This window comes from Lonchura striata, chromosome 3 (assembly GCF_050655825.1).
Source record: "Lonchura striata isolate lonStrDom1 chromosome 3, ASM5065582v1, whole genome shotgun sequence".
In the NCBI taxonomy this organism is placed as follows: domain Eukaryota; kingdom Metazoa; phylum Chordata; class Aves; order Passeriformes; family Estrildidae; genus Lonchura; species Lonchura striata.
The window spans coordinates 61,576,374-61,591,356 of record NC_140705.1 but is presented as its reverse complement, the minus strand read 5'-3'; the positions used below and the strand labels follow the sequence as shown (position 1 = coordinate 61,591,356).

Here is a 14,983-nt window from a genome sequence, read left to right as displayed (position 1 = left end):
CCAGAGAGAAAAAACCCATACAGCTTGCTCCTTCCAACTTTGTCCATACCAGCTTCTTCTGAGGAGACCGGCAACAAAAACATGTCTGCTTTTACAGAAAACATCAACCTAGATAATACTGTAATGAATCAGTTGCCAAATGAAAATATTTTGAATTATTCTAGAAGTCCATTCCATGGTACTTCTGGTGCAGCAGATGCAGTTACAGAGCCGCCTGTGAATGCAGCAGTTCCTCTTCTTTGCAGCAGAAATCCCTGTACAGAGCTAGCAAGGACTTTGACAAGTAGGCTCCATCTTTCTGACTCTGAGCCATCATTCCACTCTCCTGTTAGCGGCAGCAGCAGCGGCACTGCGTACGAACACAAAAAAGAAACTCTGTGGATTTCATCCTCCAACAGCGACACAAACAATTTCATGCATACAAGCAATGTCTTGGAGCCTGTGAACTGGTGGAATGAGCCTGTATTTCATCACCATATCACTTCTGATATTCAACAAGACAGACATAATTTTCTTTCTAGCTTGTCAGTATCACCTCCAGATGAGAAGCCATTCCAAAAAAGTAGGTTAGATTTGTTAGACTTTGTACCTGAAATTTTTTACTTGGAAATTATAGAAGGCAATGCTGACAGAAAAACATTTTCCACACTATCAGCAAACAATGAATTTCAATTTAAAAAATCTGTGCACATTAAGGAGCATCACTCAGGAGACATTACATATTTAACCTCTGTGGAGATTCTACATGAAAAACCAACAAGTGTTTTTCAGAACATGAAAAAATTATACACAAAATTTATGCATGACAGACAGGTGACAAATTCAGTCCAAGGACACAGCAGAGAACTATTAACATTTTCATCATTTCTGGTAGAACCAGGCAGGACAAGCTCAGCATATAAGCATGTCGTAACAACCCTGCCTGTTTATCAACAGCTGTTGACTGACACATATTTGAAAAGTCATAGCATATTTATATCTAGTAGTAATTACTGGTCTCATTATTTACAGCATTCATTATACTTTCAAAATCCGAGTGAGACCCTCAGATATGGAGCACTGGAGAATAATTTGAATGCATTTCATGGTAGTAATGAAAATGAAGAGTCAGCTTTCTCCATATTAGAGTCAGAGAACATGAATCCAGTTGCTGACTCCTGGGACTCAGATTACTTGGATTTTCCAACAAAATACGTAGATATATCCCCCTCTTTAAAAGCAAGTTTCTGGACTGTTTCCCATCGTTTAAAAGAAGCATCTCAAGTGTTTTCTGGGGAGCCATCAGAAAATTTCTGTCTCTCATTTAATAAACTTCTTTCTTCCCCAACAGAGAGATTGTCCATTAGTTTATATGTTAAGTCTGACAGTATCTCTGAACCAACACCTGCTATTAGATTTTTAGGTCACAGAGCTGAAGAAATTAATTTTTCTACTCATGTATCAACTTTGGAAACACAAATCTTTAGTTCATTTGTTCCACACATTTCAAAGAGAATTTCAGAAAGTAATGGCCAGTCAATACCACAATTGCAGTCAACAATGAACTTTGCAAACCTATCTATGACTTCCAACAGTGAATTTTATTTTGATTTTCCTTTTCCTTCCCTGGAAGCACCTTACATTCAGTCCTCTATATGGGCACAGGTAAGCCCTTTTGATCAGGTGCTTGAAAATTCCTCAGATAGTTTGCACATGCAAATTCAAACTGACATAGTAAGTGATCAAACTGACATGACCTTCCTAAACAATAAGCATCAGCCTGTTTCTGTATTTCCAACATATTCAGGAACTCAGCCTTCTGGTTTAAGGAATAGCCGAGCTTCTATCTTGATTAGTACACCTGGGACTCAGATTACTTGGATAGTTAACGGTTTGATAAGCAGTACAAGAACACACAGAACACTGCAGTCTCAAAGTCTTCTGGAGAATGATGCTATAACAAATACCATTGATAAACCAAGAAGTAAAGTTCAAAAAGATGCAGGTATTTTTTTAAAAAGCATCAGTTCAACGAGTTCTGACTTTTTTCCAGTGTCTTTGGAATTAAGGCAATTTCTTCATTCAGACTCGAAATTCAGAGATAGTGTAGCCCCTAACAGCTATTCCACACCTCCACTCCCACAAAGTTTTCAGAACCACCTTGATACAATTTATCCAAGCCTGCTCCCTCAGTGGGATGTAGAAGAGTTAAACTTGCCAACAACAGAAACACCAAGAAATTATCTAACTGTTTCAGGACAAAACTCCATTGAAAATCAAGTGGATAGTTCAAGATACTCTCTTTGGGCAGTAAAACAAGAAATCATTGACAATAATAAAGACATAAGGGATTTTGCTGTTCTGACATCAACAAACCTACCGAGGCTTTCTGAATGGAATTCCGAAGGGGAGGTGCATGGACCCTTTAGCAGGAACAGAGAAGCAATATCTATCATTACTGCTAATGTCTCAGATTTTGAAAATGCTGATTATGGGCATCTTACGAATATCTCTTCTGTTCTGGAATCATCAAGAAGTTCAATAATTAATTATGTGGTACCTTTGCCATCTTCATATAGCCGAGTTTTTATTCAACACAAAGAGACCATCTCGACAGGCACTCTGACAACAGCTGCAGCAGCCACCCATCACTCTCTCATGCAGATCCAAACATCACCTTCTTCTGTGACGTACCATGAGTCATCAGTTTCAGCCCATGTTAATTCCTTGGCCAATTTACCATCTGGGACAAGCCAAAACAGCACCTCTTACCCACCACTGAAACAACTTGATAGCTCTGCTGCAGTCCTTTTGCCTTGTTTGTGTGACTTCTCCACTGAGCTGGGCTGCCTGTGTCGACCTGAGTTCCACTACAGTATGTCGAGCCACTAAGTTAGATGTAGAAAAAACCCCAGATCATCTTGTCTATTAGATATTCAGTTTGTAGACTAAATGTAGAAGTAGCTATCTTTTGTCCTTTAGATGTAGGACCATTTAACATATGAACATGCTTTGGAATAATAATACAATTACAGTAGAAGGGAATTTGTAACATCTTAGTCATAGTAAATGTCATTAATGTATGATTTCTCATATTTGTGTACTTCTCTAAGACAGCTCTCATGAGACTGTGAGGATACTGGTTTCCATGTATTTTATATGATTTAAGGACAGTTTATTGTTTGGGAGTGTATGAATGCTTTTTACTGACACATTTTTGGGGGTTTCATTTTCAAAAATAGAAGATTTTTCAAAACTAAGTGTTTGGATAACTTTCCAAACAGAATTTTAAAATATACTCAGATTTGATCGATCATTATATTTTTGTAGTAGGTGGCAGGGGTAGGGAGCATTGTTTTCCAGGTTATTTTTTTCCATTTTTTAAAATTTTCTTTGACTACTTTTCACCAAATTTATACTCTTTTTTTTTTCATTCAGCGTTTTGAGGTGGGATTTCAACTGTTTAATTTGAAGAGGGATTAAGTTTTAGTTTTTACTATCTAATTTACAGTCTCCTGAGAGTATTTTAAAATGCAGATTAGTTCTTGTTCTTTTTTTTTACCTCATTAAAACATGCTTTGCGTCACCATCTGGTGGAGATCTTGAAGCTATCCCCTAGATTGTAGTTACTGTGTATGATATTGAAAATATTTCGCAAATTCCTATGTTAAGGTGATTTTGTCACTATACATAATTTTCTAAGTAAGGTTATAATTATATATGAGTTTATGAGAGTATATCTAATGCACACTTTCTGTATGTGTGTATCTGTAGGGCACATATAAAAGATACATTATAGATTTAAAATTGAATACATGTTTATGCAGAGATATATACATACAAAGAACATCTAGGTCTTGCAAGTGTTTTCAATTTGCCCAAAGTGCAAGTTTCTTCTTCAAAGACTTAATTTTTAATCCTTTTTTTAAACTATCACAGTAATAATAAACTAAAGCTCATTTTCCAATTAAACTATGCACCAAATTTGTGTGCCTCCTCAGGAGAGTTAAAAAAGACAGTACATCAAAACAAAGTTCATTCTGCTCATATCAAAAATTTTATTATAGTTTACCAAAGAAGGTGTCTAGTAAACCATCTTCTTTACTGTTTTATTGCAGAGGAATATTTTTACCAATCTTAATATACATATAATTAATTCCATATTGTAAAGAAAGAACAATACTCCAACCATTCCATGAATAGTAACCAATGCATGCATACTTAAATTGGAAAATACCGACTTCAAATATTTTTCCAGGTGCCTTTATTTCAAGCTCTTGTACAGTAATTATCTATGAAGTTGTAAAATTATGACATTTGCTCCACTTAGAATAAAAGGTCTTTTATTTAGATTCCGAAAGGTAGAGCCATTCCTTTCCAATCAGAGACAGAAAGGGATTTCTGTATAATTATTGCCATGTCCTGCTCTGTCCTGTGTGGTGTCTCTGTAAGATTTACATAAGATTATATAAATGCATGTATCTGTGATCAAGACCCACAACCTTGGTAACAGCCCAAAACCAAGCAATGCCACAAATACACATAAATGCAAGTGAATTGATCCAGAAGTTCTTAAATCTCCCCCACATCCTGGGAATTTTTACCCAGCTAGAGCTTACAGAATGTTGAGTAGCTTAATGAAAAAAAATAGGCTTGTGGAAAGTACAGACTTTTAACACAGAGCATAACTATGAAATGAATTGACGTTATTTATTAGATGTGAAATCTTGTAATGCTGCCTACCCACTCATGAGCTTAAGGAGAATTTATATTTACCCAGTGCCATTTCAAAACAGTTTTTTGAATATAAAATTGCACCAAGCCAAGGGTTACACATTTTGTGACTGAAAGGTAGTTTGTTCAGCTGCCAGTTTTGTAAAGCTAATATGGGTTCTTCTACTGTCTGGCCACTGCCAGGCTTCAGAGCAAGCCTGTACTTTGGAAACAAGAGCTCTATATCCCTTCTCACACCTAATTCTGTCCTCAGTTACCTTGCTACTATTAATTGATGACCTTTATTTGTTCTCACAGTATTTAAACTCCAATCTGCAGTGGTTCAATTCTGGAATTTATAACAATATTATAACAATATGTCTAGGAGCAGAATTTATCTGTGTTTGCAGACTTCATTAAGTATAATAATTTTTTAAATTCCTGACAGCATCATGAACTTGATTTTACACACCACATTAGAAGCATATGCAAAATACTATTTAGATGTATGTTGTCTGAGGTTCAGCACAGTTTTTATATTAATAATGAAGCTAAAATCTCATTATTAATAAGCTAAATTTGCTCAGTTTCTAACATTATAATGCTGTTTTTAATGAACAGGTGGGCTATTCTACAGGATATCTATAGTTGTCTCTAGTTCCAACCCCAACTCAGTATCAAAAGTACATGATGTCATTGCAGAATGGGTAAGTTAAATCTTCTTTCCTGTGTGATTGCATATATGAATCTGTACCATCACTGTTATGAGTTGGAACAGAAAAAAAAGAATGAGACTAACAAAAAAACTCTTCACATGGGTTCTCAAAATATCTTTCTTTTATTTATTTTTGCAGTAATAAATAGAGGTCTAGCTGGCGCTCTTCAGCACTATGGATAAAATTTGAAATGTCTGCACTATACTAGCTTGTTTCTTAAGAGATGTAGATAGTAAGTGAGATTTTGGAAAGTATTGGAGAAATCAGAATTGTCCACCAAAGAGGTACATGTCTGAGTTCCAACATCATTATACAGGACAAAAACTTTCTCCCAAGTGCTAATTTGGTTTTGAAGCTATATTGTGGCAGAAATCATAGAAACACCAGGCTGTGTTGATTTGTGTGAGGCAATAAACTTTTCCAATATATCTTAATGTTCACTTACTTCAAAAGGTTTCTGCCATAGGTCAGCTCCTGAGGTTTCTAGTACTCCGTGGTTTTTCAGCCCATTTTAGCAGACATAAGCTCCTCTCTGGGTGAGGGATTTTTGAAGTTCTTGCCTCTAAAAGTTCTTCTTTTCTGGATAAATATATTCTATGTCCTTTTTGACAGTTCACTTAGTCCCTCTCACACAATTTGTGAAACCTTTATACCAACTATTTATGTGAAAATATGATATAATGAACTATAACAACTATTCTTTTTTTGGGGTTGTTTTTTTTTTTTTTTTTCATTTAAAAAGCTAAAGAATCCCTAAACCAGAATATATATGAATATATACATATATATATAGTAATCTACAAAACAGAATTGCAGCCATCCACACCTGCCAAGGCTATTCCCTTAGCAGCAGTACCAAGGCAAAGTACATAGGTGCCTGAGCCAAAGAAACTAGAAAGGTGTAAGAGTATGCAATGGTGTCTCTTGGAGGAAAACTGAGCACTCAGAATAAAGAGTACAAAGGTGTTGTGGCTCGGCACAAAGGTCTGAAAAGAAGATCATCGTAAGTTTGAAGACTTTCAGGTGAAAATTTAGCCGATTTTTTTAGCTTTTTCAGTAAATATATTCTAAGTGTACCTTAGTATTTAAGATGTGGAAGAGTGGGAGAAAAGGAAAAAGTCAGGATCCTGTGCACTCACCTGTTCACTCTGTCATGACCATATACAGATTTCCTTCTGCCACACAAAAAAGCCACATGTCTCACTACCAGTTGTACAACAGTCACCTCACTGAAATTAGAGTGTTCTCTTTGCTTTGCAGAGCTGAAGGGGATTTCTCAAAGGGCAAAAGGGTGAAATTCTAATACTGCTTTAAGCAACAATGAGCCACATTAACATCTTGCCATTCATGTGATCAATGTCTTCCTGTTTTTCAGCTGAACCGTACTTTCCAGAACTGGAATTACACTGTGTATGTGGTCAATATCAGGTAAATTAAGGAGGGAGATATTTATGCTGTATTCCTTTGGAGAATTATTCCACTCTAATTAATGACTGTTTCTTTCATAGCATCCACCCTTCCTCCATAAGAGAAGGAGCAAGACAAAAAAGAAGTATTAAAAGGTAATATTTTGAAAGACATTTTCTCAATAGAGGCAACAGCTGTTATTGCCAGTGGCTTTACAACAGGCTTTATTGTCTATTATTGGATTTGTTGCCTATTATTTGGCATATGCTGCAGATCTGTAAATACATGACTGCTAGCAATCTTAGTGTACTGAATGTTCTTAGAAACCTAATACTGGTTGTCATGTTTGTTTTGGTTTAAACCTATCATGCTTTAAACCTTAACAGATAATTTTTTCAGAACTCAGATTTCATCTGTCACAAAACTGAATAGATAAAGGATATTTAAGTTGTACAACACACCCAGCTTTCTTTAGCAGCAAGCTTAGCTACACTAGTATCTGTCCACTGTTTCTGCATTTGTTCTCTTGAATCAGACGCTCTTGAGTTAATAGACATCTTACTAGATGGAAAACACTGAAAAGAAGTGAAAGCTGAAGGAGTGTGAGTTAAACTATTTACCATATGCTCTCATTTCCTGGCTACTGCTGGGCTTGGAGGCGCTGGAGTTGGAACGACCTCAAAGGCAACCAGAGAAAGTTAGATGGGTCAGCCCCCTGAAAATATAGCCTCCATGAGCTTCTTTGAAAGCAGCAGGCTGATTTCTGAGGGATGTCTGGAGAGGGAGGAAATCTTAGGACCAAATTAAGAAGAGGAAACGAAAACATAATTAGTCTTCTGAGGATGGGGCAATAAGTGGTTATGGGATGTGTCTGTTTGCAGTGTAGGCAAAAGTCCTGTTACGAATTTTAACTGCTGACTCTTGAGAACTGCCATGATAATGGCAATAAAAGTTGGGCTTTTTAATATTAGAGCCCAATATTCCCAATTTACCATCAGGAAGTAGTTAGTGGTGCTCTAGTTTTCAAGAGTTTGCCTAGACATGAAAAGATCTACAGAAAGGGGAAAGGTAGTATCTCCTTCCCACATAGCCACAGCAGAAAGACAGTTTTTATTGGCAAAACCTTTTAACTGCTATACTGTAAGCCCAGTCTCTGAATGGGCTATTTTGCTGCTTGACCTACATTTACAGTAGGGTGTAGTGATGTGGGTAGGATTTTTTTTCACACTTCTAAATGATATGGTTATGCCAGCAACGCCTTTCAAGTGGAGACCGCACCTTGGGTCTTACCAACAATTCCTACTGAGGAATATAAAGCTTTCTCCATCTTTATTCGTGTATCTTTTCATGAGTCTAGCAGCTGAGAAGAACACCTAGTTTCTTCTTGTTCCATCCATCCTTCCATCCTTCCAACCATCCTGCCCTCTGTTTTTTTTTTTTTTTCTTCTTCCTAGTCTACTCAAAAAAAGGTTGAAGAGGCAGAAACTATTTTAGTAATTTCCCTTTCCTTTCCCTTCCTTTTTGACATACAGTGAATATGCCACTAAATGACTTCTCATGACATATTACTTTTATGGGGAAGTAACCCCATTTCTATTTCTTTTGTTCATTATATTTAATTTCAGAGGCAATGGAATTACATGTTCATAATATGTCATTTTTCAAGGAAGGCCTCATGTAATGAGGAACAAGTCTTCTCGTGGGCTTTAGTGCATTTTGTGTCAAGGCCAAATTACATTTTTTCATCATTCTGAATAATTTAGTATAAATGCTGATCACGTCACACCAAATTTTAATGTTCTCCAAATAATCAGGAGTGTCATGCTGTGAATGTTCTCTTAGAAAACAAAACAAAACAAAACAAAAAGACAAGTCAAGATCCTGCTCAAGATAGAAATCCAGATGAAATAAAGCAAGGATAATTAAAAATTTACATGACCTACATGATATCTGACTAGCAAAAATTACGCTTTTTACACACTGTTTATGTACATACACATATATAGAAATATATATACACATGATTTTCTGCCTTTTTTCATGTAGCTTTCATGTATTGAATACATTTTCATGCATCATTTACCTCTTACAGAAGAAACATTGGAAAAAAAATAGGTTGAAGCATCTTTAGGTCTTCTGTGTGTATATATATATATGATTGTACATCCCTCCATTCTGAAACCAAAAAAGCATCAGCTTCCCAGCAGTCTTCAGTGTTCCTGGGTTTAGTCACCAGTTCCTTACTTCTTTGAGGTTCACACATCTGTTATGAATTTTGTGGGGAAGAAATCTGTTGAATTTTTGAAGATCCATAAAGCAAACATCTTTTCCTACTGCTTCCAGATAATTGTTATCATGATTCTTTGTTAGACTTTCCTTAGATTTTTCCTGGATAGAATTCTTAGGAAATTCTGCAAGATGCTAGGGTAACACTTGAGAGTATAAACAATTAGCAGTTTAGAGGTTAGAAATTCTAAATTGAATTTAGAATTCTATTTAAAATTTTAGAAATCTATTTAGACTACTACCTGATGGAAATAATGGCAATTCCTAATTTCCTGGGTGATTCACTGAAATGTTGTGTCTGAATTCTTCAATGTAACTTGCTCACAGTATGATTTCATGCAGTTAATATTAATTTAATCTTCCTATAAATTATTCCTATGGAAAGCTGCCCAAATATTTCTTGTTTCTTCATTTTGGATAGTCAAGGATAAGTCTGTTGCAGTCCTAGACATTGTACTATTTCTCTTAGTTTTTAAGTATTTCTTGTTCTATTTATCTTCATGTTCATCTAAACAGAAATTCACTCCACAGTTAAAATTTAGGACCTAACACAGAAGTATTATGGTCTTAACTTTATCTTTTACAGAAGTGAACATATTAGTCCTAACTCTTAACTCACTAAGCCTTATTTCTCTTTTCTGAATTTTCTACAAGATCATAGCCTTCTATTTCCAAGACAGTATAATAATTCTTAAAATTGTTGTTGGAGAAGGTTTTTCCTCTCTTTACATTAATTAATATTCTTGTAATTCAGATCACATATTTTTTGCATTTCTTTTGGATTAGTATTTTATATATACAGCAGTTTAAAAAAATACCCAAAAGCAACAAAACAACATCCACAAACCTGTTCTATGCATTTCTCTTTTCTCTACCCTTATTTACCACACTGCTTTCTCATCAAGGAACTTGAGCTGCCACTCTCCCCACCTAGTCTTCTTGCATGTGAAAGAGGAAGAATCATTAGAGAGAATGATTCAGAGAAGAAATAGTAGCTGGAAGTGGGAGGTAGGAAGCTGGCTTTTTTTGTCACATTAAAAATAGGTGTTTTCCAAAAAATATTTTAAACTACTGCATTCTGAAGAAGAGCAAAACAAAACAAAATTATTGAAGTGGATTGTTGCTCTTTCATTGCTGTGTTGTATGAGCTGCAGAAATCCAAAGTACACCTTGCCTATTAGGCATTTATGTACCCAGCGATGAGAGACAGAGTGCCAAGTCCAAAAGTGCATATTATTATCAGCACCTTTAATACTGTGACATCTCTGCATGACAGCAGTATGTATCAAGCTAATACTTTGGTAGATTATTAACTACTTTAATAGACAGAGTTTTATAAAAGATATTTGACTTCATATCAGTGTTCAATTTTTCTTGTGGTTTTACTGTTTCTGCCTCTTCAAGAAAGGGCAGCTGTTTAAAATAGACAGGACTATAGCATAAGCTATGGATATAGCTATTTCTTTGTCCCCGTTATTTTTGCAGAAACCTTTGAAAATTAAACTAATTTGTGGATTTTATCCAAGTGAACCAATTTTGTAGATAAACTAAAAATGTGTATAAAGAATGATTAATTCTTTGCTCTTTAGGACTCTGCAGCTTTGTCAAAACTTCCTGTGACTGCTGCTGCTGATTTTCTCAGAAAAGTCCTACTGATCCTAGATTTTGTCAGATGACTACATAGACCTGCCTCACAGCAGGGGAATTGGTCTTTAATAAAGAGTTCAGCTCCCTTGTTTCTCCTTTCTTCTCATATTTTGCAAGCAATTTTGAGAATTCAGGCCCTAATTAATTTATGAATTTTTCTCTGCTTAACATACAGTAAGTTTATGCTTGTTCCAACTTCCACTGCTTGATTGTCATAATTTTGGCCTATTTCCAGTGTTGAGTTTCTCCTTCTATGGGAAATAATATTAATGTTAGTACTGTTAAACAGCTCATCGAAATTAAAAACCACAGTGGTAGCCATGTAGCCAGCGGCTTAAAAACTACTAAACCTAAACAGAAATCATTTTTATTGGGAATGAAAATAGAGAGGAAAGGAGGAAATCAGAGCTACCCATGCCTAGTCCTGCTCTTTTGAAGTCTGTGGGAGTTTTGCCACCAATGTTAGTGAGGCATATTCAGGCTCCTGCATGCTGTGTTCTTGGGTGTTGTTTTGCTTAATGGAAAGTGTAATGCACTTGGATAAAATGGTAATTAGATTGTGTAATAGTTTTGACAAGAGTTAGCAACACTAGAACAGCATAATTTTGCTTTTCTAGTCCTAAGTAAAGTATTAGGCCTTTTATATTCTTTGTAGATTACTTCAAATTACATTTATGAAATAACTTTTCTATTCTAGTTATAAATTAACATATCTGTGATGTCTGTTTCTATTTCAAAAGTTTTCTGGGTTTTGACCAGGGAGGCTTTAGGAAGGATTTGGACCTGGCCCTCCTCTAGTCCACACAGTGTTACTAAAGGTAGTAAGGGACAGCCTTTACTAGGGCTAAGAAATATTTTAAAATGCCATGTAACATGTACATTAGGTGTAATATTTCTGTTTGGAAAACCAACGAAAAAAAAATCCCAAGTGAAAATTCTCAGGTTTCTCCACAATGCCCTGCTGTCATCTTGTGATGACATGACCTGTGAAGAAAGTCTTCATCACAGATAGAAGAATTTGGGATTTCCTTTTGAGTGACTGAAGGATGAGCCCTTCTTAGTCTCCTACTGAAGCTTCCTGCCCTTTTCCAGCTTCCAGTGACTTCTTTTGTCTTTCCACTGACTTTAACTAGATTTAGTATAGATCTGACATTGTTAGATGCTGTTTTTAGAAAAGCAGTGGGGAATAGGGAATGGGGATTTTCTTCATTATTCCAGAACATAGTGCAAGTGTAACCAAAAACTCATTTCAGCAAAGACCGGCTGTTCCAAGTGAGGGATTCCAGTCCTTTCTGGTTTGACTCTCCAACATTCTCTAGTAATGAATAGCCTTCATACCAAACTAGCACATATTATAAGTTCTTTATGTTGAAAAGCCATAGTTGATTGTATTCCCACACCAGAGGAGCAAGACCTAGAGACACAAGCCAAGGAACGAGGCATGACCATGCTGCTTGCAAAATTGTTCTGCTACAATGGTCATTAACTTAAAAGGAAGACTTGGGATGCTTTTATTTTTAATAGTCCAAAAAGTAGCTTCAATTTTTAGTTTTGTGTCATAAAGTCTCAGATTTTATATTCTAACTATAATATCACCTTCTCCAGGGGAAGGAAACTCTTCATCCTTGACATTTCTTTAAATGTGTCTGTTATGCAAGTCATATTTTTTTGCTCTCTGTTTTGAACATTTTAATGTATTGCAGTCAAAATCACCTCAAGTAAAAGATTATTCACAACTCAGATGCTTCTGTGGAATGCTTTTAGTTTTCCTCTGCTTTCATAATTATTTCTGTCTTTGCGTGTTTTCTCAGATTTTGTCTGCTCTTTGTGTTGCATCTTCACTGAGTGATTTATGGAACAGTCAGCTCTTTTTTGTATGTCCAGTTAATGTGAAGTAGTTAAAACTTCACAAGTGACTCTGTGGTCCTACCTGTGCGGCCAGTCTTCAGTTATAGCTATCCATCACCATTTATCTTCAGAGACAACATAAATGTGAGATTAGTAAAGAATTTAGTGTTGACACTTGAAAACTATTTAAAATATGCCAGGGTAGTCAGCATTGAAATTCCTAGCGACTTTTAGTGGAAATTTAGATTCCGCAAGTATTTAGGTTCTTTAAAAATAGTTCTTTATATTCTCTAAATCAAGTTACACTAACTCTGAAACAAACTAATAGTGATTTGTGAAACAAATCACTATTGACAACAACAGTAATTCAGTAATTCTGCCTGTCTGTACAACAGAAAGGAGAAATGTGCGTTGCTAATTACCAGCTGCATCTCTCCAGGTGCAAGGCAGCCTGTGCCGCAGGGTTCGCGTGGTTTGTTAATCCTTCCTCTGGGCTCCTCGCAGGGCGCAGCAGCGCGACCACAGCCTGTGTGTAGGCACACTGTCCTGGAATAGCTCTGAGTCACGCTGCTGGAGAAGAAAGCTGGCTTTGTGGTCCGGGCCATGGCAGCACAGGCTCCACCACTGCCTCCTGTGCCTCTGATGAGGATGCAGCTTTGTCAATTCCTCTCTGAGCCAGCTTAGCTCAACAGACCAGGACAAAGTGGGATAGATACTGGTCTTCCCAAGCTTTCCTGCTTGCTCCAGCTGTCACCATTTCAGTCAAAGAAAAGAGAAACATACTGATCCCTGTTGTGTTTACCTACACCACTGCCCATTTTTTAAATTATAATGATGGCAGTAATGTTGGCAGTACAGGTTACTATAGATGATGTGGAATTTGTAATTGATTACCGCTGTGAGAATCTATCTTCCATTATATGTCACACAATAAAAGATATAAAGTTGGGTGTAGCAAATCCAATGACACCAGCAGAGCATGGCAGTGTTGCCATTTATTTGAGTGCAGGCCTACTGTTTCCCAAATTGACAATTTGCTCTTCACTATTATAATATTTTCTCTCTGGGATCTGAGTGTGACAAAAGTGGAAGGGAAGCACTGAACTTCATATTGCGTCAGCTGTCAAGTTAAAAGGTATTTATTTAGTCTGGGAAGCTAGCATGAGTCATTCTGAAAAGTTTGTGGAAATTGTTTTCATCATATTATGGAGTAGGCTCTTATTATATAGTATACATGACTTGTGTTTTAAGAGTTTCTCAGAAAACAACAGATTGGTTTAAGGGATTATTTTTGCCAGTGCTTCATAATCAATACTTTTCTCTGTAATTTTTCAATGTAACTGTAACCAATTCTACTTCATCTATCATTATCCCTTCTATTTTGTCAGCATTGTCCTTCCTCACAGGTATGGATATTAAATATAATTTCAGTTAGTTGGGAATCTTGAAACAGGCAGCTAAGCAGTAGTGGTGACTGTTCAGGATGTCTGTTCTGCAGCCAGAGTGCTGAGGTAGGGAGTGGCATCAGTATATTAAGTTTTCCTCCTCTGAAGTAAAGGGAGTAGATTAATGAAGCCAGAATCTTTTAGGAAAGATGGTTAAATGCCAGGAGTCTCTGGGGATGAAGTACTGGAGGGCTGAAGGAATTGGCAATCCCGTAGGCAATTTCCTTACTTCTACTAAAAATAAATGCCGTAATAAGTTTGTGCTTGTAACATATCTGAGGTACACAGCAAAAGCCTACTAGTGCATATCCACCCTACTGAGGCTATTTGCCATATACATGTTAAACACCCCACAGAGACCAAAGGAATGCTAGGAGGAACTCAGTATCTCTGGAAGCAGGGAAGGAGAGACCTGGCCCAAGATAGCTGCAATTTCTCTGTTAAAATACATCCAAGGGAAAGGAGAAAGCCAAGCCTGCAGGTGGTCACATTTTTATCTTTCTTCTCCAGCAACATGTTACCAGTAAAACAGTGAATATGTCAAGAAAATTAGACGCATCTGGAAAGTGCAGTTCTGAGCTGTCATTATGGGGATGTCTTTCTGAAAGATGTTTTTAGTTGAAGTCCTGGTGTCTCTAGGATGGAATACCTGAAAGCCCTGCTGGCCCTCTTCAGCACCCCTACAGATTTTTTCTGCTACTCCTGTAGTCCACAAGCCCTTTTGGCTCACTGTTGCTTTCTTGCACAGGGGGCCACAGGTGAAAGCACCCCTGATGGGTGTGTGCCCTGCCCACTGTATGTGTGCTGGCAGTGCCACCACCACTGCCTAGGCTGCCAGGAACAGCTCACACATTCCAAAGGTCTGTCTTTATTCAGGCTGATGGGTATCCAACGGCAAGGCTAAGATGAAGGCAGCCCAAAGCATGTTTGCTTTCTCCTTTT

The 14,983-nt window shown here is 36.8% G+C and overlaps 1 protein-coding gene across 7 annotated transcripts in view; it reads left to right on the top strand.

Annotated features, from left to right (window-relative positions):
- Positions 1–14,983, top strand: part of ADGRG6 (adhesion G protein-coupled receptor G6) — a 109,639-nt gene that overhangs the window by 57,658 nt on the left and 36,998 nt on the right. For all 7 annotated transcript variants that reach the window (XM_085575290.1, XM_085575287.1, XM_085575292.1 and 4 more), the window contains 3 exons: positions 5,314–5,399; positions 6,784–6,836; positions 6,917–6,970. In XM_085575290.1, the coding sequence (XP_085431416.1) occupies positions 5,314–5,399; positions 6,784–6,836; positions 6,917–6,970 (193 nt within the window). The remainder of the gene's footprint in view (positions 1–5,313; positions 5,400–6,783; positions 6,837–6,916; positions 6,971–14,983) is intronic.